General features: G+C 43.4%; 2 protein-coding genes across 5 annotated transcripts; both read right to left on the minus strand.

Moving 5' to 3' along the window:
- Positions 1-413: 413 nt before the first annotated feature.
- Positions 414-13,144, minus strand: LOC125710291 (cyclin-T2-like). 4 transcript variants are annotated; one of them, XM_048979871.1, is made up of 10 exons: positions 13,014-13,144; positions 12,407-12,567; positions 11,501-11,582; positions 10,747-10,875; positions 9,982-10,042; positions 9,359-9,421; positions 9,163-9,208; positions 6,327-6,490; positions 2,999-3,069; positions 414-2,787 (listed from the first exon to the last, which is right to left on the minus strand). In XM_048979871.1, the coding sequence occupies exons 2-10, from the start codon at positions 12,559-12,561 to the stop codon at positions 1,528-1,530; spliced, it is 2,031 nt and encodes a 676-aa protein (XP_048835828.1). In that variant the 5' UTR covers positions 12,562-12,567; positions 13,014-13,144; the 3' UTR covers positions 414-1,527. The 4 variants fall into 4 exon arrangements, 3 of the variants coding, with proteins under 3 accessions (XP_048835828.1, XP_048835829.1, XP_048835827.1); XM_048979872.1 differs by lacking the exon at positions 13,014-13,144 and having other exon boundaries at positions 414-1,692; positions 1,794-2,787; positions 12,407-12,997; XM_048979870.1 differs by lacking the exon at positions 13,014-13,144 and having other exon boundaries at positions 12,407-12,999.
- On the minus strand, positions 13,116-25,838 carry acmsd (aminocarboxymuconate semialdehyde decarboxylase). Its single transcript, XM_048979873.1, has 10 exons — positions 25,702-25,838; positions 24,489-24,533; positions 19,756-19,852; positions 17,585-17,634; positions 16,572-16,808; positions 16,306-16,399; positions 14,612-14,707; positions 14,286-14,458; positions 13,773-13,871; positions 13,116-13,610 (listed from the first exon to the last, which is right to left on the minus strand). The coding sequence occupies exons 1-10, from the start codon at positions 25,756-25,758 to the stop codon at positions 13,548-13,550; spliced, it is 1,011 nt and encodes a 336-aa protein (XP_048835830.1). The 5' UTR covers positions 25,759-25,838; the 3' UTR covers positions 13,116-13,547.
- Between the last annotated feature and the right edge of the window lie 946 nt (positions 25,839-26,784).

A 26,784-nucleotide genomic window follows, 5' to 3' on the forward strand; every position in this document is an offset into this window, starting at 1 on the left:
AGGAAGCAGACTGAAATTTCTGTCTTTCTGAACTGAACCAGATATATTATAAGTTGGCTAGGCAACATCATTAATAAGCAGCAAGTCGAAGTATTTTGCAAATGAATCCTAAATCAAATCCTTACCTTTTATTACAAATACGTAATGAGCAGATTAACTGCCTTGTCATGATAATCAGATATTTTGCTGCTCAACAAGCCATCCCACAGCAAAACCAGCATATTACTTGGATATGGTGAACAATACACGGCTGATTCCTCATACCAAACGTTACCCAAAAGGCATGGATGCCTTAAAAGTAAAGGAGCGAGGAAACAGGACTTTTTAAGGATAGCCATAACCACTTGTATAAGCATCATGTATGTGTTCATATAATGCTGCAAATCTGAAAGAACCAGACAGGACTTCAACCATGAGGTTTAAGGTAATGGCAACCTTAAAGTTTATTTGAGTTGAAATGGATAAACCGGACTGCTCGTCTTTTCAAGCCACTGTAATGACTGCTGTTGAGCGGTCGATGCATGAGCCGGAAACACCCCCCTCCCTCCCCCCACATACGTGGACCCGCGACATGCAGTCATTTCAGACCAACCCACAGACCAAAATTTAAAACGAGTTATTAGAAACTGATGGAAAAGTACACTCCTCCTACTCAGCCACACGAGACGCGAGTAACCCTACACTCTGAGTGTAAAGCCCTGGGTCCAGGACACTGCACCGATCCAAAGGTGATTTCTTAGCAAAGATCATGTAAACTTTATTCTTCTATTTCTGTCCCCTTAAATTATACGCACATCCATTTGTATCCATCTTAATCTACGGTGGTTAAAATAACCCCATGACTTTACAGCATGACAGGTGACAGATTAAAGTCTGGATGGACTGTGCGCCCTCTTCTGGCAGCCGTGCAGATTACAGGTCATAAGCGTTGGAATGCTGCAGATCAGTCACGCCTGCCGTGGACTTCTTACACCGAGTTACAATTGTCTTTTATATATGTATATACTTTGTTACTTACAAGCAGCTCTAAACCTGAGTATTTAGGGTATAGAATTTTAACATAGAAAACATATGCACATTTATCTTTTTTCTGTAAACAGTCATTACCCCATTTTATCTCTGATTGAAACATGCAAATCATACACACAGTATAAAGATATAAAAAAGGTACACTTATTGAAGGACCCAAGCGACTAACACCCATTTCAGATGCAGTGTGTGACTCATCCTCGACAGAGCATTGAGGCTGCTCATTCTTTTGCATAAATCCTGGAAATACTATTCCAAAAAATAAATACTGCCTTTTACGCAAAGATACTGCCTACGCAGTATTTAGAATACAATTCATATGGAGATTGATTTACACTATACCACCCTCCCACAGCACTTGCATACCATGGCGGGGGGGAGCTGCAAGTACTGTATAATGAAAGCTCAGCGACACGGCCTTAAGGTTAAAAGCGAGTCTTTCTGTTCCGGTCTTAAGCCCGAGACCCCGGCTCCCGCGCGCAGACGCCCCCTTATAGTTCACGAGTTCATGCCCTGGGCACTTAAGAGCGAATCGAGCATATCAAAAGTGTCCTTGTAGTCAGTTTGCAGGCCGTTGGCCCCGGGGCCGATGCCCTCAGAGCCGAGGCTCGCCACTGGACTCCTGTCCAGTTTCACTAGGGTGCTGAGATGTCCGTAGCCCACCTGGTATGCGACAGGGGGAGGAGGGGGGGGGAAGGGGTGGTTAACAACAGAGCCCTCAGAGGACACAATCTGCCGTACAGAGGAACAAAGAGACGCACTACCTGAGCTTTTGGAACTTTTGCTCGTTTTGGAGTGGTGGTTGTGCGAACCCGCCTCGGGGTGGGCCCTCTTCCGGTGGGGGCCGGTGCCGGGGCCCACGCCCTCACCGCTTACACCTACCGGGCTACAGAGGGTACCCTCAGGGCCTCCTCGGCCATTGCCACTGTGGGAGTGGACGTGTGGGTGGCCATGCTTGTGGTGCCGGTGGCCAGAGTGCTCCCTGTGCTTGTCTTTGCTCGTCAGCGGACTGGAATGTTTGGTGCGGGAGCTGCCCTCATCTGACGAACTGTGACGCTCCGAGGACACCTTAATCTTCATCTTAAGCTCTTCCCGTCCTACGTCACCCTTTTCGCCGGGCAGAATGGGCAGGCGCACCTTCAGGCTGCCCTTGTCCCGCTTGTCCCCCGAGTGACGGTCCGGTACAGGCAGGGGCAGCTTAGCCTTTACTGGAGAGGTCTCGGGGATGCCGGTAAGAACTGGCTGGGGATATGGATGCTTCCTGTGGTCCAAGGAGGCCAGTGGTGCTTCTGCGCCAGCCTCCTGCTTCCGACCCACAGCATGCTTCTCCCGATATTTGTCCAGGGTCATCCTCTGGGTTCCGGGGGGGTGCCGTGCTCCACCTCCCACCTTTTGTTCAGATTTACCTGAGGGAAATGGCTGGGAGGTTGCAGAGTTTGAAAGTAGCAGGTTTGGGGTATCATGCTGGAGGGGAGGGGCCTCAACCAGGGCAGCATCCTTGGGCCAGTTGCCGGGCTCGCTGAAGTCATACGAGGCCATCTGGATGCCAGGAAGGCTGTCAAGGGACACAGTGCTGACACAGCTCGATGCCACAGGGACAGGAAAGGACGCAGAGGCTTTGGGAAAGGTGGCACTCGCCAACACCCCAGGAATACTGTCCACTAAGGAGGGCCCCAGGTCCTGGGCTGAGGAGAGGTCAGGGATGGAGCCATCGCTTGCTTGGCTTTCAGACTTGGGCTTTTTGGCAGCTTGGGTCGCCTGATGGAGGTATATGATACATGACATAAATGACATACCATTACCCAGAATGCCACTGTGTCTGTGGACATCCAGGTCATAACTGCCACTGTATTCTCTGCAGGTTAGTATAATAAAAATCAATTTCTGTGAGGTACTGGGAACAGGGTATATTTTCCAATGTGCACAGCCATTAACAGTCATGTAGTTGATGCCATCAGAAGATCCTCACCCTCCAGTTTCGAATCCGCTTTAACCTGCTGGGGGTCTTCTCCAGAATCTGTAGAAATTCATGCGTCAGTTCTGGAATGGAGAAGGGGCCATTTAGATGCAGGCTGAGGATTGAACCAGAGTGGCAGAGAAGATGATTGGACAGACTGGACAGCAGTGTTAATTTTGCTGGCAAATTTCAGTCATAGTTAGCAATGACCTTTATTTTCAGATAATTAAATAAAAATGATTTTGCGAGGTCTAAGACTATGACGAAGTGCATTGACAATTGCGGCAACGAATAAAAAGACGAAAATATTTGCCAGAGACGAGATCCAATCAGAATTAATATAGTTCGCATAAAGAAGAGGTATTCAACTAAAAGTTAGAGGTCCAGAAAGAGAAAAATTCTTGAAGCAAAGGTCTGGAAGATCATGTCTGTTTAGTGTGATATATAGTTAAGTAGCCTATTAATTGCACCAACATCTACTAAATAATAGTAGGGTTGCATTTCAAAATAAAATGTAATATGTTATATGTAATAAAATATAAAGTGTTTAACTTAAGCTGTAAAACCCTAATACAGTTCTGCTTGTCATATTTTAGTGTTCATGGATTGTTTCGACAATCCCACATTGGTAATAAAAGTAAAGTATCATTTTAATATAAATATACAAGAACTTATCACTTTAATCGCTGTTAGAGCAAGATATGGGCCATCTTACTATTTCGAAAAGATATAAAACGTGACATGCTGTGTTTCTCATTCGTTTTTTTATCTGTTTGTGCTGTTACTTCAACAGAATGACAAGCCGTTTCAGCCGAAAAGAGCATTTTACTTTATTTCAAATAAAACGCAGAGTTGCCAACTTCGGCCAGCTGGCAGGCGTGAGATTTTCAATTCGAGATGTCTGTTCACATATGTAACAGTTCTTACTTTGTAAATAGTTTGCTTCTGTATTTAACCGTGTAAATACACTTTTGATGTAGCTAATTTTACATTTGTAATCATATAATCTAAATTTGCCGTAAGATTTCCCGCGTGTCATGTCAGATTCTTGAGATTTGGTAACACTGAAAACGTACATTGTTTCACCTGAGTTGATTTCTATAACAAATAAAATTACTTTATACAGTTCTTAAAAAGCAGAAACTTCAAACAAATATGAAATCACCAATAAACTACATCTACAAATATTTAATATTTCTATTTTAATATTCAGAGAGAGCAGGCCTGGTGGCATTATAGCCTATGCATTTTTTGAAGTGATTTTATTTTTGCACTACTGGCACTACTGATTTTACAGTGCTCAGCTCCTGGGTGTAAAAAAAAAAAAAAGACATAAGTTTGTGTTTCAAATAAGAGTGAAGTCTCTGTCCTTGTGTACTGCACAGTCAGACCTCAATACCATCCCTTAACATTGGTTTCATTTAATCGTGGTGAACATAATGACTTTCAGAAATCGAAGGGAAACTTTAAATATTATACCTTGCACTTTCAATTTTAGTCGACTAAATCAACTGTAGTTTTAGTCGACTAATCTTATTTGAATTGTTTTAGTTGACTATAACTAAATTATGACAAACTAAATTATATTTTAGTCAAAAGACTGACAAACAAAAAAATAAATTCTGTAAAATTAACACTGCTGGACAGAGTAGGGTTGCATGGTGAACTGGTATTAGGGGAAGGAGAAAAAAAAACAGTACTAGAGTTTTGAAAACACTACAATACTGCATTTTGGAAAAAAAAAATCAACACTTTTATTATGCAAATGGATATGTGATTTGGCAAAAAAATCTAAGCTGAACAGTGAATGAACAGACAAGAGCAACAGCAAAGACAACAATGGACTTTTTCCACTTGGTTCAGAGAAGAGATGGCAGCAGTTTCAGCAACACCTGAACTCATTGACAAAGTGGAAGCGAAATATGGAGATATTACCGCTATAATGTGGATGAAAAAGGCGAGCAGCTAGGCACCGCTGCGTAAGCACCATTTAAAAGTGTGTCTCGCAAAAGGGAGGCAATACACTCAAATCAGGCAAGACATCCTGACCTTTTCAAGGATTTCAAAGGCAAACTAGGTTGACTAGTTCACTGCCGTTACATCAAAGAAATCAGAGAGATCAAAAAAGCTTCTACGCAGGAGTAAAATATATATTCATACGTAGAGTCTACAGTGATCCATCACACAAGCAACATCAACTCGCCAATTAATTCAACCCTATAGTGATCCAAATCACTAATAGACAAAATCATGCTCAACAGGCTTTTACGACTAATATTCTTAAATTTTAACTGAACCACGTCAAATAACCCGAATGTCATCAAAAACATTTTGTTTGAAATAAAAGCACAAAATGTCAAAAACCATCAAAATTCATGACTTAGTGACAATATTGAAACAAAAATTTGGTATAAAAGCACTAGAACAGAGCATTATAATGACCCATTGAGAGTGGACACTCTCAGGCAAGCATGGGTGGAAGGTAACACATCAGGAACCCTGCTCTGTTTGAAAAACACATGGAGGAATTACAAATCTTCAATTGGTGAAAGGTCCTTATAAAGATAAACTACCTCAGTAAATTATGAACTATGATAAATTATTTGATGAATATTGATTTGAATACTATTCCTCCTATTTTAAGAGCTGGGCATTTTGATGTAAGGTTCACATTGATAATTTATATCCATTTCCATTTATAAAGCAGTTTTATCATTAATATGGTCGGGCAAATTCTTTGAAATAAAAATGGATGGGAGAAACAGCGTCTTTCTTTTGCAAAGCACACCACCCATGCTCTTAAATATACAAGTCAAGTTAGTTTGGGGCCAGTAAGGAATGCATTTATATTACACATGAATATGCGGTAATGCGGCTATTTATAATGTGAATAGCGATCTTCAGGTGAGGGTGGCACTACACGCCCCCGATGCAGGTAAAACAAAGTAAGGTTGCATGGTTTACCTTTTTGCTGATTTAACCTAATTTGAAAAACTTTTATACTTCAGACAATGGATGTATTGAAAAGACGACAGATTACGGATTTAGTCGGCGTTTTCCCATGTATCTACAATAAGATTTCAGCGAATTATGAACTGAAATACACACGAAAAATACACGGCATCGCCAACGATGCCATCGACTCCAGAGGGTTAAGACGACAAAACCAAAGCTCAGAAAGAACCTTAACCGAACATTAGGAGATAACCCAAAGCCATTATGTAGAGGCTCTGAATCCAAGAGTGCTCCCCTTGCACAGCCAAAACACAGAGGCCACAGAAACCATGTTCCTTAGGAACGGACACATTCATAATGGATAGATGACAACAGGAACACTTGCCATCGAGCAGTTCCAGCGTAACAGTGGGGTCCACATATTCCCACCAGTGTTTCCCGTCCGTGGAGACGGGGATCTCCCAGTTGGACCATTTACAAGCCAGATGGATGCATACACACGCTATGACTGTGGGCTTGTACTGCAGGCAGAAGGTGGTGAGGTGTAGGCTGTAGGAGGAGAGAAGAAGGGGGGGGGGGGTGGAGAAGACAGGAGGGAGGAACTCAGTATCCAAGGCCAGGGAGGATGTACGCACGTTAACGCACATGAATACTAGGGGTGTAAATCAGACTATACAAGATCGATACAAAGGCAACGATACAGCAGTGAGTCCTAAAATATGGGAGTCCACCTGAGCCCAGGAAGCTCCTTTATCCAAATCACTTACACTGATCATAATACATCACACCACCATCAAATCGTTCACTCACTTGTCTGAATATGTGGATAGACTACATCAACTCTAAGACAACTATAGTTATTTCTGAAGGCATTACGAGCCTGTTTGACACCACCTCTGTTTTAAATTGCCTTGTGATTACTATCATTATTTTGTTCAACAGCAAAACAAAACAGAAATACACCTATTGGCACCAGAGATATATATACAGACAGATTCAGGAATTCAAAGTAAAATTTTAACTGGTAAAACGGCTACATCAAAATCCCTAGAGAGACTTACACACCTTAGTGGTCACCTCAAGCACTCACTGCCATCTACTGGTGCTTTTCAATCATGTGCGACTCCAAACAATAAATGCTGAGCTCATTTTCCTTAACACATTCACGGTCAAGATCTCACTGCTGCAAGTATCACATGACTATCATAATTTTCCTATAGCAGATAAGGCCTTCTGAATATACTCAATGTATCAACAAACATGGGTCAATAGAAGAGATTCAAAAATAAAGATAAAACTGCATTTTCTTTAGCAGTTACTTTCATTTTTGTGAGAAATTCTCATTTTAATAAGCAGGTTCTGGGACCAGCCAATATACTGATTTCTCCACCGGAGTGACATCTGGAGTTATCAGTCAAGCTTCCAAAAATCAGTTGTTGAGTAACAGGACAGTGTGGACATCACTAAATATGAACCATTACCTTTGTATCGATACAAATCAGTATTAAGACAATTAGCTGTGATACAAGTATATATAAATGGTCTTTACAAAGTAATAATCCACAATATGATCTTTGAGGATAAAAAGTCAACATTTAATTATAACGGACACCAAAGGGAGAACATAGTTACCATCCAAATACGACCAGAAAAGGCTACATGATTCTGTGGGTCAAATTAAGGAATCATTATTTATTTACAGGGTGTAGTGAAATAGACCAGGCCAGATGAGACTTGACCTAAGAAGAAACCGTCCCTGTAAATAAACCGTCACAATAGACTGGCCACACAAATACCTGGGTCTAGGGCAAAAACCATCATGTACCACATCAAAGTCAGGCTTATTTACGGTTTACATCAGTAGGAATATTCATCACAAAAAATCAAACCTAAACAGTAAAGAGTTCACATTTAATTACAACGTACAACTACCATATAGAACCCATGTAATGGATGGCACTAAAAGTTGGATGGTAACCAGGCACCCCAGATATAACCTACAATGTCTGGACACTGGACAAGGCAGAGACCTCTCAAAAGAACACCTTAGGAAGTGTGTGACCTTTACACTGCAACCTTATGGGCAGCTGAGCTAAAAGAATTTCATAAAAACTATGGACATTTTTTACACATTCACGGGCTGCTTCTTGGGAAACACATCCTGTGTCTCTCGGCAATTAGCCCTGAAATACTGCTCTGGGAGAGGGGGGAAATTTACGCCAGTCAGAGGCTGTTCAAAGAAAACAACATGACCAGGAAACATTTCCCCCACCATGTGTCACATTTCAGCTGGTCCAAGCAGCTGACGTTCTCCACATCTTTCTGGGAGACCAGTCTTTGGACCAGTTCCAAGGAGTGAAGCTGCCCACTTACGCAACGCTTAACACTGATTGAGGCCAAGCACATGCCACAGACTCTTAGCACCCATGTCCAGACATTGTACATTTCTGTGTTAACGTCAACAGATTATTGACCTGATCTAAAATCCGGAACGCACACATTCAGACAAATATTAACCCTTTAAGGACCTCACAACCATTAGGAAAGGCAAATAAAATTATGCATTTCAGATTTTGAACACTTAAGCTCCCAAAACTTTGCAATTGGAAAGCAAATAGGAAAAACTTATATTGAACAACCAAGCTGAATTTCAGACGGTATTAGATATTGTCTTCATCTTTCAAAAAAGCAGGTTCTTAAAGAGTTAATGCTAGTAATTCAAGAAATTTCAATAAAGTAATAACATTATTACATATTTTCCAGTTTTAATGTTTTATATTTGAATTGAAATATAAACAATGTTATTACATAATTGTTAATGACTTGCATAGCAGAATAGAAAGTATTACAAATAAAGAAAAAGCGAAAAAAAGTGTACTTACCAGGATGAGTGCTAAGTTTACATCTCTGTAAGCTTTAGCTGCTACTCAGGCTACCAATTGTCTCTTTAGACATATGCACTCTGTACCGAGCGAGCGAGTCGAGAAGCACCACTACACTTCACATTGTGCATTCAACCCCTCCGTGCCAACACAGTCCCTCGTACAATACACCGCACTGCAGCCGGGCCGGTACCACCCCCCTGCCCTCCCCAGGGGGTAGGGTGGGGGCTTCCCATAGGCCCCGGCGCAAGGAGGGCGTCGGACACAGGCAGGGGACCCTGCAGTAAAGGAAGCTATAGTGTGCTATCACAGTGCAAAAAGAGGGGTCAGGGTAACAACCTGTTGGTAGCCATGAAATAGGAAGTCTGTGCCAAATCCTTGCTTGCTGCAAGAGGAAAGAGAGAGAGGGATATTGGTTAGCCAAGAGTGGACAACAGAGCTACCTGCAAGCACCCTCCAAGCATGACACATTTAAAAACCGTTTTAGTGCATTTTGTCCCAGATAGATCAGAAAAGATAAAAAAGAAACCTCTACCTCGCACTAGCTGGGAACATTTCACAACATCAGTATGTGGATGCTCAATTGTTATGTCAAACCCTGCAAATTGAAGACATGCACAAAGATTAGAGAAAACCCCAGGATGCCTGAAAACACACAGGCAAATGGAAAGGGAGGTGGACATCTGTGATAAATACGGCTGAACTCTCAGCCTTATGGGTACCAGATTCTCAACGGTTAATGGCTGTGCCTTCATGTGCCATCAAAGGACTACCTTAATGAAGTTGTCTTACACAGCCTAAATACCAGACTCCATGTGCAATAGAGCTATTTTTGACAATAGCATAATTTCAACAAAATCCCAATATAAAGTGATGAGAGGATAACAAACCACTGAATACCCACGTTTGAAAGCTGTCAAGCTTGCAGAGCTCTAGTTGAAGAGGCTATTCCAGTAAGTGGACAATCAATGCACGAAATGGACAGCCCTGAGACAGAGCTACTAGACCCCGTGCTAAAGGGGCATGAGGCCGTAACTGAAGACGATTCATGGCTCTCAGCACACCGCCACATAACCGCGGTGCCAGTGCACTAGCGACAACCACAGAGTAGGGGGCAGTGCGCAAGCCGCTTGGTCTCAGTGCATGGCCTTTACTTACCTAAAGTCTGCAGAACTATGGTTTCAAGTATCACCAGCTCTTGAGCTTGCTGGAGGTAGGCCTGAAGTTTAACAGACAATCATTACATTACGTCTGTAATGTGTCTTCCACAGCCTCAGAACTGCTCCAAGATGACAGCTAGCTCCATGGCTACATCAGTGCCACTGAGGTTTGCTTTGCCCAGGGTGATACCGATGACGAGTGAGCGTGACACTCATGTGACGGTGGTACTATACAGAAGCTGTGCATGACAATGCCGTCAGCTCAGGTCACCATGCAAAGGGGTGGGGGCAGTTTCTCAGTGCCCCCCCCGCCCCCACCAAAAAAAAGCGTGACTATTAATACCAGGGAAGCTACTTTCATTTCATCTGTAACAACTGTTTCTCAAACCCAAATTTGAACAATTTCAAATTTAAAATAAATGTAATTATAAGCATAGATGGCAATTGTTAATTGCTATATTTTTTAAATAGCACAATGCTCATCATAATTAGCATAAAGGAAATCAACCTATTCAATTTGGGCACTTTCTAAACTTCAGTATAGGGGTTGTGTAAAAAACAGGAAACAAAAAGACCTTGAATCACACCTTATTGGGGAAAAAAAACATGAAACACTAACATACCATTAATTAATTAAAATAAGCCACAGAAAATATACAGAAATGTGGCTCTGCTAAGAAATGACACCATACTCAACAGGCACACCACAGCTGGTCCCCAACAGTAGAAAACGCAGAGAATACTACACGTAGGCCACACTTACATTACTCTTTGCATCTAGCGGGGGCTCTTGAGGGTTTAGACAGGCATGTGCAACTTTAATTACATGTTCAAGTTTCCGAGGCTGTTCCTCAACCTTTGCAGCCAGGAATAAGGTTGTTGGTGAAGTTATCTGCACAGGGAAAATATATATATATAAAATGATTACTCCACTCACAGTGACTTACTGCTTTTACAGCTGAAGTAATTCGGATTAACAATCTTAATAGTTAATGCTACAGGAACCAGTAATACAGGACATTTCTATCCAGATTGGGACAAATGTTAACCATTCAGATGGGCATTTTTTCATCTTTGTTTCTACAGATGGGCCTGTTTTCACATGGCAGTATGCTTGGTTATTTTGCCCATTTCATTTACATTTATTTGCTTGGTTGGAAATTTCAATTAAGATAACTACAAATTTAATCATTCCTGCAGAGGGATACGTCACCAGTGTAATCTGGGTAATGAGTATCTGTGATTAATCGATTGAGACTACAACAGGCTCAGGTTCCGAGTTACAAGCCAAAGCCCATAAATACTACTCTACCTGCTGTCTTAGTCATACCTTATATATATATATATATATAAATGTGTGTATATATATATATATATATATATATATATATATATATATATATATATATATATATATATATATATATATATGTGACATTATTATATCCAACTGACACTACAGAAAATCACACTCGGTGCCACAGAAACACTTTTGTAAAGAAAAGATAAATGCTTACATTTCTGTGAAACTTGGTGAAAGAATGGTACATATAAAATCTGTGCATGTAAACTATTGCAGTGTTTATTGTGAGTTGGGAGCTGTAAGCAAGACTTAAGGAAATTTTCCAAAAACACGTCTTTATTCAGACAGCAGCGTGCTGTCTCTGACCCCGATATTTAACATTAACGTTCAAATTCAACCTGTCAGTAGTCAATAACAATAAATCTCGTTTGTACTAATAAAAAGGCAAGCATTTGTTCTGCCATACATAACGAAGGTACGTTCGTAAAACCATACTGTGCGCGTTCACTCCGCCCAGCACTTTATTAACAGATGCGCTTTTTTTTTTTACCGAAGCTATCAGTACTCGACCGTTTTTTGCTGGGAAAAACACTACACTACACTAAAACCCGGTAAACGGATTTACCTGAACAATTCATCACGATAGCTACGGTAGATACTGTTAGTTGCGTTTCACTGCGACAGTAACCCTTAGCAGGGCAAAAAATACAGTCCAACAGGCACAGAGAATGACGGAGATTGATTACATATATTAAACCAAACACTAGATAACCATAGTATTCTTGTCGGAATCGTGTGTCGCCGGTCGCTTTGCCGCCTTTCTTTGAGCCAGAAGTGGACATGGTTCGTGCCGTGCTAGCCCACGCGACTAGCTAGCTAGCTAGGGTACTCACGAAAAGCAATAACCCCATATCTTCTAACTCAAAAAATAAAACCAGCCTCAATATATTTCCAGCCCACCGAAGCAACTAACCAAACGCTTATAATTAACAGGAGAGCCGGCCATTTTACTGACAAAAAGCCTGCCTAAGAGTCCAAGGTGAGAGGGGCCTGCGGGTCGGCAGCTATCCTTCGCCGTTCGATGACGACTCTGAGGTAATTTCCCTCTTATGAAGGATACACGTTGAGTCTCTGGCCCATGTCTTGAATAAGGTTAGCCGCTTGTTGTCTGTACGATAATTCCCTATCCGCCTCTACTCCACAGCGGCGGGACGGTGAGGCTTCGAGCTGCTCCCTGGTAAAGAACCATCTCGAAGATGCCCGGCACGCCGCCATTGCAGCCTAGTATTCACACAGAGCACCAGAAAGCGGAAGACAGACTGACTGAACGATATACAAGCGGAACCTGGACGAGAGGCATTGTGGGAGTTGTAGTCCGAAGCGTCACAAATTCTATAAGTTGTTCCTCTTTTCTCATAAAATGTAACTTCATTAATGCATTAATTCTTGTCTGTTTGTATTGCTTTTGATATCATTCTTCATACGATTTGTGTTGTTTTACTGAAATGTAAAATTTACAGTAACTTGACAAGTCATCTATCATATCTTGCGTATTATGCCATAAAAAAGAATAAGCAGTTATTAAGAATGGATGTCTTTATCTTAACATGCCAAAGAAAGTTTGGGATATCTAGTTGTAACATTTTTTAATATTCAGAGTAAATAATCAAAGTAATCCTAAGACTGTACTGCCAAAATTCAATCAACATCCTTCAAGAACGGCCCACCTGAACACCTTATTCTGTTCTTGACTTCTTTGGGACTTTCTAACCCAATATTCTTGTGCTGTAGTGTACAATGACAGTAAAGAATTGAATGCACACCATTAATCTAGTTATGATTAATTTAATTATCAATATACACCAGGAATAAACTCTGCAAACTTTCCCAGCTTTGAGACCTGGAGTAAGTGCTCAGTTTCTGGTGAGGCAAATACATTTAACAGACTGTATGGGATCTCAGTCAAATGCAATGGGAGCCTTTTTTCCATCCATCCATCCATCCATCCATCCATCCATTTTCTATACCCCCTTGTGCATTTCAGGGTCACAGGTGTCCAGAGCCTATCCTGGAAGCTACGGGCACAAGGCAGGGAATAATTTGCTGTCTTTTTGTTTCAGAGTTTTTATATTTAGGCTTTAAGCATTATACTTTATGTACTAGTTGAGAAAGTGTCATGGTCTGAAGTTCATTTGGCTTAATAAGATCATGTTCGTTTCAACCCTTCTCAGCCTCTGTGTTGATGAGTCCAAGATTTTTTGTCACTCAAACCATGTCCTTTCGATACCCAAAAACTCCAAAGCATTGCTTGCAAGTAGTTTGTCCTGAAACAAAACAAAAACATGCTGATAATGAGCTTCACTGTTTTTCCTCAGTGCATTATTATGTTAAAGACTAGGCAAAACACATAACAAAGACGTCTAATCCGTCTTTTAGCATCTGTCGCAATCAAACTTCAACATTTAATAGACGACACTTGAAGTTACCTTCAAAGTGCCGTCAAATTCATGAATTGACTCTATTAGTGAGCCAGGTTCCAGTTCTCCCAGTGGGAAAGGGTAGTCTGTTCCCAGCAAGACCCTGTCCTTTGGTGAGAAGAGCAGCAGATATATCATGTATTTCAATTAAAACGTTAGTAGAAATGTGACATGCACCCTAAAGCAGATCCGTCCTGCCATTTCAAACAAATCCCGTCTTACATTCTGACAGAGCTGCTTGTATGTGTCACTCTACTTCATTCTGACTGGTTTAAGGTAATTTATCTTTGGTGTTTTAAATTTCAAATAATTTCCCCTCCTTTCAGTTCATGAATTGGCTCTTCAAAGCATGAATGGAGCTTAATTGAAAATATATCTTACTGTGATTGTTCCAGAAATACATTAAGGGTTCAAAAGCAACACTGTAGATGGATACTGTGTAAAATACAAGCTTTGCACAGGCAATATAAACATAAATCTATAAACCAAACACACCAGTGATGGGTCTATAGGTTTACCTACCTCCCCAACTACTTCAACCAGGAGCTTCAGGGCCATAGGGTCATGGACTAGTGAGTCAGTGTAGAAGGCTCCCTGGCATTTCTTTGGGTTGACCTTACAATCCACAGCACACAGATCGGGTCTAACCTGAAACCCGTGTTCAATCCGGCCCAGTGTGTATGGGAAGGAACCACCTGAAAGACCCCAAATCAGCTGCATTGAATATGAAATGGATCACATTCTTCTGATGTCATAGATAAAGACATTGCATTAAGTTAAATCAACGTTTATTGAAATTCATAGTTTACTTTGCGTGTTTCATCCAATTAATTAGCTCCATACATCACCTCCATGGGCAAAGCAGACCTTTAGCTTGGGGAATTTCTCAAAGACACCTCCGAACATCATGGAGCAAATTGCTGTCGTCGTCTCTGACGGCATCCCTGATGAGACAAACAGAACTGGTAGTCTGATAATATGGTAGTCCTGCAGCATTCCACTTATGGTGTCCACACTATTTTAAATATAATGTTATGGTCTAAACAGTTCGTTTCTGTCAAGAAATGAAGGGTACCCATACACTACCAGTCAAAAGTTTTGCACACATCAGGTTTTTACCACTTTTCTATTTATTTTGCTATTTTGCCATTTATTTCGTAAACTGCAGATCTTTCTATTTTCAAGTATTGGAAAATTTTATGAACAACTGTAATTGAAAATATACGTCAAATAAAACAAGTTTCCTTTATAACATTCATGGGCGTCGTTAGGCCTATTTAGGGTGGGCTTCAGCCCCCCCAAAATTATCCCAAGCCCCCCATAAAAATATAGTAATTATCATACTATTTTTCAATTATATATCCATACATTTCATACAAGATATCACTGAGCGCAGGTACGCACTTAACAAATAGAAGCAAGACTACAAATTGAAATAAAAAATAATACTATAAGTCTAGCTATACTTGTTTAATTAAAATTATGTACTGGCTGTTGAAGAAGCCTGTTTAAGTTTGGTGAAAAAACTTCAGTCCTCTATACGTGTCAATTGCTTCCTACAACCCTGGGGGCTAAGCCCCCCTTGTCTTTCAATCCTAGTGACGTCCCTGATAACATGGAAAGAGTTTGTAACAGTGTATGTCCGACATCCTATTAACTGGTTCTGTGGTGATGGCATAGTCAAATTCTAGGCTGTTCTTTATCTTTAAATGCACTAGTAAAATGTTTAATCCCACGAAACAGAGCAGTATTTAATGTCCGTTGTAGAAACAATGCCTTGAATTTTCTCTGCAGTTATAACTGCTAGAGGAGGTTACTTTGATGAATGAAAGGTACAACATTTTCTTGCTAATAAAGGTACTCAAATAGTGAACAAACTGCAAATGTATTTGTTAGCAAAGGATATTGAGTGTATTTTTAGCAAATGTTAAGGGAGTAACATCCATCCATCCATTTTCCAAACTGCTTATCATTCTGTGTCATGGGGAGTCTGGAGCCTATGCTGGAAGCAATGGGCACGAGGTAGGGAACAACCCAGGATGGGCAGCCAGCCCATTGCAGGGCACACTCACACTACATCACACATGCACTCCTATGGGCAATTTAGTAACTCCTATTAGCCTCAGCATGCAAACTCCACACACATGCAACCCAGGCGGAGACTCAAACCTGGGTCCCAGAGATTTGAGCAACAGTGCTAACCACTGCACCACCATGTCCCCTCAGTGACTAACATGCAAATGTAAAAAAATCTCAGTATGTGCACAAACTTTTGATGGCAGTGTAGGTTGGTGACTGTTATACCAAGTCTTTGCCTTTTAATCTTATCTTTTAGGTGAAGAACAGTCTCATAGTTGAGGTTATATTTACCGATTAGCAGATGAAAAGCCAGCAGTGGAGAAGCCTTTATTACGGTGGTATTATGGGTTCAGGAGTATTGCATCTTAATTCTTTCTTTAATTCTTCCATATATTAATGTTTGTTCCAAATTGCTAACAGTGGACAGTAACCATGCCAGATTTTCATTATGAAAAATACTAACCGACCAGCCAGGGGAGCCAGTATTTGGCCATTCGCCCATCAGTCTGCATGTCCCAAGGGTGCACCAACAAGGGGCAGTTCAGCTTTTCAGCTTCCTACAGACGGGCACAGTCACCATTAGCCTGCAGGCGCTAAGCAACACTCACAGACTTTTTTTGTATTGCGGCTTTATATGTATCTATATGTAATACATCATACACATATATGTCACATATACATAAAGGGACATATAAACAAAAAGCTGCTTATTGGGGGGGGGGGGCTCACGGCATAGACGGGGTGCAGCTCGGGGGCGCTGAGGTTCCACTCGTTGACATGCGAGCCGATCTGGACCCCCGCCAGGCCGAGCTCCTTGACGCAGCGTCGCATTTCCTGCACGGCCAGGTGGGGTACCTGCATGGGCAGTGTGCCGAGGCCCACGAAGCGGCGCGGGTGCTGGGCCACCACCGCTGCCAGGTCATCGTTCAGGAACTGGCATAGGTCCAGGGTGTCCTCGGGCTTTGCCTGGGGAGGGACGGGGGGGGGGGGGGGGGGGGGTGGGGGGCGCAGGAGTGAGAGACAGGGTGTCTGTGGCTGAAAAGTATGTAAGTAAGTAGTATGTAGCCCTCTGGGCAAGTAAATAGTGCATAACTCTGTGATCCTTAAAGCAGTACTGCAGAATCAGATCAACAAATCAATACTGGCAGCCGTACCACCTATTGTTCAGACTAGGTAATCCACCTGAAGTTAAACAGGTTACTTGGTGGAGAACCCAATTAGGAAAGCTGGGTTGCTGTGTAAGAGGTGCTGGTATGGCCAACAGGTTAGCCTGTCCTGTGGCATATGTGAATTCCAGTGCCCCAGTGCAGTGAAAGGGACACTGTGCTGTAAAAATGGTGCCGTCTTTCGGATGAGATGTAAAACCAAGGTCCCGTCTCTCTGAGGTCGTAAAAGATCCCTAGGGATCTTTTGAAAAAGTAGGGATGGTACCCCTGTCTAAATTTGCCCGGTGTGGCCCAATCAAACCTGGCCTCCTGATCATCCACTGAATCTAATTGGTGAATTCCCTCCTGCCCCCTCAGCACCGTAGCTACTGTGTGGTGAGTGTACTGGCACAGAATGGCTGTCATCGCATCATCCAGGTGGGGGCTGCACGGTATTGGTGGTTGAAGTGGCTCCCCATTGTTTCTGTAATTTTCATGTAACTAAAAATGAAACTTTCATATATTACCACTATGGAATGAATGCTTTATCAGCATTGTTATTGCCATCATTCATCAGGTCACATGGTTAACACTCACCCAGTAACTGAACATGACTGGGACCGTGGACAGAGCTTGTACCGTCACCCCTAAAACAGCAGTTCAGAAAACATCTCTCAGTCCTTATTCCTCATCTGGAGACTAGTGACATGTCATTAGGGTGCCTTAGGAGAGCAACTTTGGATGGGGAAGCCAAAACAACTCCTCAGTTACAACATAAAGTCACTAAATTGTAATTCTTCACAACTCAAAACTCTAATGACTACAGACCACTCATATTACAGTGAAGCTTAAATATCATGTGTCTGCACAAACCAGCATTTTTTGGAATGAGGCACTAACCTCATCGGACACAAAAGATACAAAATACTTGCCAAAAATTTAATCCGAACATTTCCCAGCGCTGCCTAAATCACACTGCAGCGGCTGGCACTGCGCATCGGCCCTAGAGTGAGCTGGCTTTCATTCCTGCTTGGCTCTTAATTAATTACCATGATTAACTCTTGGTTAAATGAATTTGCAATCTAAATGAATAATTAAGTGTAGTGCACTTCAGTCTTGTTATATAAAAAATACACGTCCATCCATGTACAACTGCTTTTCCTGCTCAGGGAGGCTGCAGTAAGGCAGCATGGGGCACGAGCTGGGGGATGCCTGGGCAGGGTGCCAGTCTATCAGAGAGCACAGGGCAGGGGACGGCCTAGGCGGGATGCCAGTCTATCAGAGAGCAGAGAGCAGGGGGCAGCCTAGGCGGGATGCCAGTCTATCAGAGAGCAGAGAGCAGGGGACGGCCTAGGCGGGATGCCAGTCTATCAGAGAGCAGAGGGCAGGGGACGGCCTAGGCGGGATGCCAGTCTATCAGAGAGCACTGGGCAGGGGGCAGCCTAGGCGGGATGCCAGTCTATCAGAGAGCAGAGGGCAGGGGACGGCCTAGGCGAGATGCCAGTCTATCAGAGAGCACAGGGCAGGGGACGGCCTAGGCGGGATGCCAGTCTATCAGAGCGCACAGGACGGGGGGCAGCCTAGGCGGGATGCCAGTCTATCAGAGAGCACAGGGCGGGGGGCAGCCTAAGCGGGATGCCAGTCTATCAGAGAGCACAGGGCTGGGGACGGCCTAGGCGGGATGCCAGTCTATCAGAGCGCACAGGGCGGGGGGCAGCCTAGGCGGGATGCCAGTCTATCAGAGAGCACAGGGCGGGGGGCAGCCTAAGCGGGATGCCAGTCTATCAGAGAGCACAGGGCAGGGGACGGCCTAGGCGGGATGCCAGTCTATCAGAGAGCACAGGGCTGGGGACGGCCTAGGGGGGATGCCAGTCTATCAGAGAGCACAGGGCAGGGGACGGCCTAGGGGGGATGCCAGTCTATCAGAGAGCACAGGGCAGGGGACGGCCTAGGCGGGATGCCAGTCTATCAGAGAGCACAGGGCAGGGGACGGCCTAGGCGAGATGCCAGTCTATCAGAGAGCACAGGGCTGGGGACGGCCTAGGCGAGATGCCAGTCTATCAGAGAGCACAGGGCGGGGGGCAGCCTAGGCGGGATGCCAGTCTATCAGAGAGCACAGGGCAGGGGACGGCCTAGGCGAGATGCCAGTCTATCAGAGAGCACAGGGCTGGGGACGGCCTAGGCGAGATGCCAGTCTATCAGAGAGCACAGGGCTGGGGACGGCCTAGGGGGGATGCCAGTCTATCAGAGCGCACAGGGCGGGGGGGCAGCCTAGGCGGGATGCCAGTCTATCAGAGAGCACAGGGCAGGGGGGCAGCCTAGGCGGGATGCCAGTCTATCAGAGCGCACAGGGCGGTGGATGCCCCGGGTAGGATGACAGTCTATCATAGGGTACATCCTAAGCCTGACTGCTTGTCTCTGGACTGCAGAAGGAAACTGAAATAATACATGAGGGGTTTAACCAGACAATCTGCAAACACAGCGGAGGGAGGATTCAAACCCCCAGCCCTGGAGGTGTGAGGAAACAGCGCCACCTGCTGTGCCACCCATAGCCATGTGCCACTCACAAGTGACATCACATATCAAGCTTAATATTTCAATTCTGCACTTTGAAGAAAACTCAAAGCAACCAAAGAAAAAAAAAACCGTTACAGAATAAAATCATGCAGCTCTGGGGTGACATTGAGTTGTTATTCAAAGCAGTCCAATTAAACACATTAATTTACATGCATTTTTATAGTATGTATATAGAATTATTACAGAAATACCAAACTTATCCATGTCACGAATCCGGACATCTGGGTTCCAGCAGTTCTCCTGGATCACACGGAACACCTTCCCATCTTTCATCATCTTGGCCTCACCCTAATGTACAAATAGTACACATCAATAAAGAAAGGTATGACCAATGGCTGTCTATTTTCTATTATTTAAATATACCTCTATCATCTTACCAGCACGCTGGTATGAGTTACAGGCACCATGGCACACTGCAGTGTTCACTTTCAACCACATGGTGGCACAAAAGAAGAAATAGATGCAGATTTGCTGCTTTTTACCATTTACTTGGAATGTCGTTTTATTGCTTGCCTGCTTAGCGGGCAGATTTTCGCAAAGTGAATTACCTTATAATGTCAAATTAGACAGTTGTGCACATGGGGATGTTTTTTTCTAAAATTTCCTATTTGCTATTCAAACAATTCTGTACTGTGGCTGATAGAGTTAGCAGGACATGTGGTTGGGAACAATGTGTCCATTTGCAAAGACAGGGAAGCAACAATGTGTTCATTTACAAAGACAGGGAGCCACTCCTTTTAATATAAATGCCATGTACTGTACATGAAACATTATTCTGAAATGTTATTTTTCTCAAAGCAAGAACTACTTCCATAGAAATATTTTTTTTATTCTGCTTGTAGGCTTTGTTTTGCATTTCTTTCTGTTTTTATTTATTGTTCTATAAATACATTAATTCTAAGTAGCAGCACTAGCTAAGGTGTCGAGAGCAGTTTTGACCAACCGGGTTTCTGTTCCAAGGGACTGCATTTTCTGTGGTGTTGTGAGTCTGAGTGAGTCTGTGTGAGTCTGAGTGAGTCTGTGTGAGTCTGAGTGAGTCTGTGTGAGTCTGTGTGAGTGCGTGATTACAATTGAGGACAAAATTATTAGCCTCCCTATGAAATTTGAAGTTTCTTCAAGATTTCCCAAAGTGCATTTTTAACAGAGCAAGGAATTTCCAGCATAGTATAAAAACCCTCAGTAAGAATCATTCAGCTGTCGTCTGAGAAAGCACCCTGCCAAAGACAAAAGACATCAGCTTGGACTTGAGAAGAAGAATTGTTGATGCACACAAAGCAGGAGAAGGATATACAAAGTTATCACAGTGTCTCCAAGTGTCAAGAACTGGAGTGAGAAGTATAATCCAGAAATTCAAAGAGAGCCACACAGTACAGAACAAGCCTGGCAGAGGTAGGGAGCGAAAGATTTGTCTAAAGACCCCAGAACAACTGCCAAGACACTAAAGAATGACTTGGCCAAGTCGGGAATTGTGGTCTGAAAGAAGACAATTACTAGAGCTCTCCACAGGAGTGGACTTCGAGGTTGCAGACCAAGACGGTCTCCACTTTTGCAGAAGAGATGCATGCTGGAAGCATGTCCTATGGTCAGATGAGACTAAACTATAGCTCTTTGGCCATAGAGATACTGCTTATGTTTGGAGGAGGAAGGGAGTCGTATAACTCAAAGAACACCGTCCCCACAGTGAAACACGGTGGTGGGGATGCTTCACTGTATCAGGAACTGGAAATCCTGTCAAGGTGGAAGGAATTATGAAGAAATAAATATATGTGGAGATCTTAAAAGACAACCTTAATCAGTCAGTGGCAAAACTGGATCTGGGTCGTCGTTTCATCTTCCAACACGACAACGATCCCAAGCATACGTCTCTCCTGGTGAGGAACTATCTCCAGAAGACCAAAGTGAATGTATTGGAGTGGCCTGCGCAAAGCCTTAAACGTGTGGTGTCGGGACTCTAAGAGCTGCTATCGGTGCCGACCGTGTGCTGGCCCAACTCGGCCCGGCCCAGTTTGACACTGGTTTACCCGCTGATACAGGATCCCAGCCCCGGAGCCAGAGCTGCTCGCTCAGCGTGTCTAGGAGGAGCCTGCTGTGTCGTCCGCACACACAGCCACCCACACGGCTCCCCACACACACGCGCAGACACACACATACACACACAAAGACACAAGCACACAATTGTGAGAGAGCTTACTTAATTAAGGGCTCTAAAAGTGCTTCGAACAGCAGCAACTAAAAGTCAGATCTGACGCTACACTGATGACATGCATCACCCTGAAAAAGGCGGAATCCTTGCATATATTGATTCTTCTGCGACTTTCCCTTTTATCCTAAATGACGTAACTGTACAGTTGAGAAGGCAGGATCAGCCAGTATCTTCAACAACTGGGGGTTACGGGCTTAGCTGAAGGCGCTGATGGTAAAATCACCATGCTGACCATAAGATCCGAATCAGTGTGTTTTGGCCTGTTCCAAGGATGACGTCACCACCCTTGGGGTGCCCCGAGAAGGGACTGGAGCAGCGGCCGGACTGCTCCTTCCCCGTCGGCTCCCGGATCTGGTAGAACCAGTTAGAGTATTCTGCCCTCTGACAGTTGAAGTCCATCTGGGTAAACGGAAGGGCCTGCTTGTTCTTCAGCATATTTTTGCGAATTCGAGCAGTTCTGTCCCATATTCCCCCCACCTGCCTATATCTCCGCCTAACTGTTACCCTGACCTGCGGGCTTCACAGAGGACCACTTTACTGCCTGAGCCCCAGATCCCTGCCCCCCCCCCCATCTGGCACTCTCCCTACCCTCAGATAACTGTTCTGCCCATCCATGAATTCAAATATGAAGGCAGGCTTGCAATGGACACACCCGCATGAAACCTTTGTGACTGAATGATGGAGCAGATGATGGATGGAGAGCATACGCCGAGCGCCTGTGAGTGGTCTCCACCTTCCTGGGCCAAGACGGAAGCCTATGGTTCTACACTTTCTACAAAAATGTCTTTCTCAGCAGATAATTACAGAATTTGCAAAGTGGTTAATTAGAGAACAGTAATCCTGGCATTTTCCTTCTCTTCTCTGTTTTCCTGCCCTGATACATAAAAAATAAAAACAAATCCACAGTCCGGTTATTATGAGTAGCTCTCTGAGTACAGGGTATGCCGGCTGCTGTACTTTTTGGACAGAACAAATTTGGTTTTATTCCACTTGTAGGTATTGTTTTGAATTTTTTTTATGTTTTTATTTATTGTTCTACAAATACATTAATTCTAAGTAGCGACACTAGCTAAAGTGTCGAGTGCAGTTTTGGCCGAGCGGGTTTATGTTCCAAGTGACTGCATTTTCTATGGTGCTGTGGGAACTGAGACTGTGTGAGTCTGTGTGTGTGCGTGTTTATACGAATATGTGTGTCTGTTTGTGCATGATTTTGTCTGTGTGTGTGTGTGTGTGTGTGTGTGTGTGTGTGTGTGTGTGTGTGTGTATGTGTGTGTGTGTCTGTGTGCATTGGTCATCATGTCTTAAACATGTGGTGTCGGGACTCTAAGAGCTGCTATCGGTGCCGACCGTGTGCTGGCCCAACTCGGCCCGGCCTGGTTTGACACTGGTTTACCCGCTGATACAGGATCCCAGCCCCGGAGCCAGAGCTGCTCGCTCAGCGTGTCTAGGAGGAGCCTGCTGTGTCGTCCGCACACACAGCCACCCACACGGCTCCCCACACACACGCGCAGACACACACATACACACACAAAGACACAAGCACACAATTGTGAGAGAGCTTACTTAATTAAGGGCTCTAAAAGTGCTTCGAACAGCAGCAACTAAAAGTCAGATCTGACGCTACACTGATGACATGCATCACCCTGAAAAAGGTGGAATCGTTGCATATATTGATTCTTCAGCGACTTTCCCTTTTATCCTAAATGACGTAACTGTACAGTTGAGAAGGCAGGATCAGCCAGTATCTCCAACAACTGGGGGTTACGGGCTTAGCTGAAGGCGCTGATGGTAAGATCACCATGCTGACTGTAAGATCCGAATCAGTGACCTTCTGATCACAGGCAGACCATCCACAAAGCCATTCTCTCAAAACGGAAAGCACATACATTTAATACTCAATTATTCATCCATCGTCCTGCTGTTTACCACGAACAGCAAAGTAGAATGTCCTAAGAAGACTGTAGATCATAGACAGAGGTGAGATTTCTGGTCCAGAGAGTACAAATCTAGGCGAAGATTTTGTTTCAACCAACCAGTTGACTATAAAGAGTCACAGTTACAGAGTACTCAACTGGTCTGTTGACACAAAATTTTGGTCTGGATTTGTACTCTCTGGACCAGAAATCCCCACCTCTGATTATAGGTATGGCATGCAAACTCCACACACACACAGGGTAAGACTTTACCCTGGAGGGGTGAGGAACCAGGACCAGCAGAAACAGACTGAACTGGTGGAAAGGTAAATACACATTAGTCAGCATTCTGCAGACCGTAGGGGGACACTGGCTCCTCTGTGCGATCCAGGAATTTGCAGTGTCATCGATCCAACTGAGGTTTGTTGGGACTGACTGGGTCTCTGTTCTCAGGGTACCTTCCTGTGCTGCCCACTCAGGTGCTGCAGGGGGGAGCTTTGGGTTGGTTTAATCCAGGGAGCCATAAGGGAGTATTGGGGGTGTATGGAGAGTATGACCTGTGAAACGACGCTTCCCCACTCTCCCAGTTTTACTGTAAATGAATCTACCTTGGACTGCAATTCGATTAAACTATTTAAAATCAAATCTCCCCCAAAAGACAAATGTATATTTTACCCTCATTTTTAAAATGAATGGGCAATCATCCATGTACATATTTTCAAATAAAGATAAAGAATTAAACTAAGGATCCTGATTTTTATATCAGACATTTCATACATGTAGTGTATTCGGAGGGAGAACCGCTTACTTTGCAGTGATGATGTAGTTGTACAAATCCATCATATCCATACCTCTGTGGAATAAAATGAGTGAGACAAATGAATGCCCTCTATACTAAATAAATTACATTTTAGCATCTTTACAACTCACGATTCGGAATATCATTGCAAAATGACTTCACTGCAAACACGTTTAACACAATCGTCTTGTTTTTAGGACAGATAGAGTTTTTGAGAATTATTAAAATTAATTTGGTTAATTCATTTCCAGGCCCGAAAACACCTGTACTGGTCCACACATCTCACTGCCGACCAAACATCCAAATTCATAAATATAACCATATTTTTCTGACTCGTTTTGACTCTAAGCTTACAAAACGCTTTCCAATTAGAAAATGCGTGGATTATTCTTAAATAAAATAGAAGAAGTCATCTTTCCCTTCAGGTAGCAAGCCACTGTGAAATATCACCTTTGGACAAATAGGGGCAAACTCCGTCCCGCTCAAGCTTATTATCAACTACTCTGTTAATATTTAACGACACATAATGCCCAATATGCATATCACTTTAATCCTTCTCTGTAATCTAAACGAAAACTACAGTATGAAAGGTTCTTGCATTAAAAGTGCAGCATCGAGGACACAAGACTAATCAAAACTGTCGATTTAATGTTAAAAATTCTTGCTGCACAGTAGCGCAACGTAATCTCAGCATAGGATCCTGCATTAAACCCATCATAGAGTTTTTTTTAATGAGCAGAATAAATTATAAGAATGAAGAATAGTGGCTATCATATTAAGCGTGTGCCTGGCTGACTGCACGAAACTGACTCTCCATAAACTTGCGACTGTATACGGCGTGTAGAGATTAGGAGAAACATTTGCAGTAAAAACTTCAGTGAACATAAAAATGGCCATTTGAAAAGATACCCCGTGTTATAATGTTGAAAGCTAGATTGCTGCATTTATGAAATGTATTTTTATTATTCCGTAATATTTTCTCTCCAAAGTGTTCCACCTGCTCGTCTTCGATTTTGCCATGTTTGCATTCATGCTGTTGCTGCAGTTTAGGTGTAATATCCCTTCGTTTTGTCAAGTTTAGTTTGTGTTATCAGTGATTAAACTTCTGTGATGAAGCGGTAATGCCCCGTTTTATAAACGTACAGGAAAGCAACTTTTTTCGCTATAGCGATTACAGCTAAGTATCGCTTTTAAATGTGTACTGTTTTCATACAGTGCCTACCTCTTTAAGATCGGGCCATTCCTTCGGTAAAATGTGATTGTGGATATCAATCTTCATCCTGAGTGCTTAATGGTTTCGGTATGACCATGCTATGTGTAGACTTAAACCGCAGGTCGTCCTGTGGAGATTGCTTGGACTTCGATTTTCTCCTCCCCTGGTACGCCCTCTAGAACAACCCAATAACAGCTTACCAAATATAATTAACGATTCACTGCACTTCCAAAGTTTGACATTTTTAATTTATGTTATTTAATAATGGATGTAACCTGTCAGCATCTACAGTGAGCAAATATAGATGTAATAAATATACGGTATATACAGAAACAGTGAAGATGTATTGAGCTTGCAAAAATGAAATCTATTTCCCATGAAATTTATGCGCAGGGTTCCTGGAGCCGATGCCAGGAAACACAGGGCCTGGACCAGGGCATGCCCTGGATGGGATGCCAGTCCCTCACAGGGCATACACACGCAGGGGGAGGGGGTCCCCTGTTGGCCACAAACAGTCACTACACTAAATATTAACTAAACCCGTTCTTTATTTAGAAGGTGCTGAAGCAGCATGTGCTGCTACCTCATAGCAAGCTAACTAGCCACGATCTTCTCACTCTACTAATAAGCCGTTTATTTAGTTTTTGAAATATAGGGTAGGGGTGCAGGAGGCATGGTGGTGCAGCGGTTAGCACTGTTGCCTCACACCTCTGGGACCCGGGTTCGAGTCTCCGCCTGGGTCACATGTGTGTGGAGTTTGCATGTTCTCCCCATGTTGTCATGGGGTTTCCTCCGGGTACTCCGGTTTCCCCCCACAGTCCAAAAAACATGCTGAGGCTAATTGGAGTTGCTAAATTGCCCATAGGTGTGCATGTGTGAGTGTGCCCTGCGATGGGCTGGCCCCCCATCCTGGGTTGTTCCCTGCCTCGTGCCCGTTGCTTCCGGGATAGGCTCCGGACCCCCTGGAACCGAGTAGGATAAGTGGTTTGGAAAATGGATGGATGGATGGCTGGATGAGTTCTTCAGTAGGGCCCCTGAAAAAACAACCTTGCCCCTGTACACACACAGACACTGTTTCACACACAATTCATA

Source organism: Brienomyrus brachyistius, chromosome 16, assembly GCF_023856365.1.
Source record: "Brienomyrus brachyistius isolate T26 chromosome 16, BBRACH_0.4, whole genome shotgun sequence".
NCBI classification, from domain to species: domain Eukaryota; kingdom Metazoa; phylum Chordata; class Actinopteri; order Osteoglossiformes; family Mormyridae; genus Brienomyrus; species Brienomyrus brachyistius.

What these genes read in the sequence shown, in the direction of transcription:
- acmsd (XM_048979873.1), bottom strand. Translation starts at nt 25,758, where the DNA reads ATGAAGATTGATATCCACAATCACATTTTACCGAAGGAATGGCCCGAT. An exon ending in AATGGCCCGATCTTAAAGAG is followed by an intron (nt 24,534 to 25,701) that starts GTAGGCACTGTA and finishes TTTATTCCACAG; the next exon opens with AGGTATGGATATGATGGATT. An exon ending in GGTCTGCTTTGCCCATGGAG is followed by an intron (nt 14,459 to 14,611) that starts GTGATGTATGGA and finishes GGGGTCTTTCAG; the next exon opens with GTGGTTCCTTCCCATACACA.
- LOC125710291 (XM_048979871.1), bottom strand. Translation starts at nt 12,561, where the DNA reads ATGGCGGCGTGCCGGGCATCTTCGAGATGGTTCTTTACCAGGGAGCAG. An exon ending in TCACCAAGTTTCACAGAAAT is followed by an intron (nt 10,876 to 11,500) that starts GTAAGCATTTAT and finishes TTCCCTGTGCAG; the next exon opens with ATAACTTCACCAACAACCTT. An exon ending in CATAGTTCTGCAGACTTTAG is followed by an intron (nt 9,422 to 9,981) that starts GTAAGTAAAGGC and finishes TTCAATTTGCAG; the next exon opens with GGTTTGACATAACAATTGAG.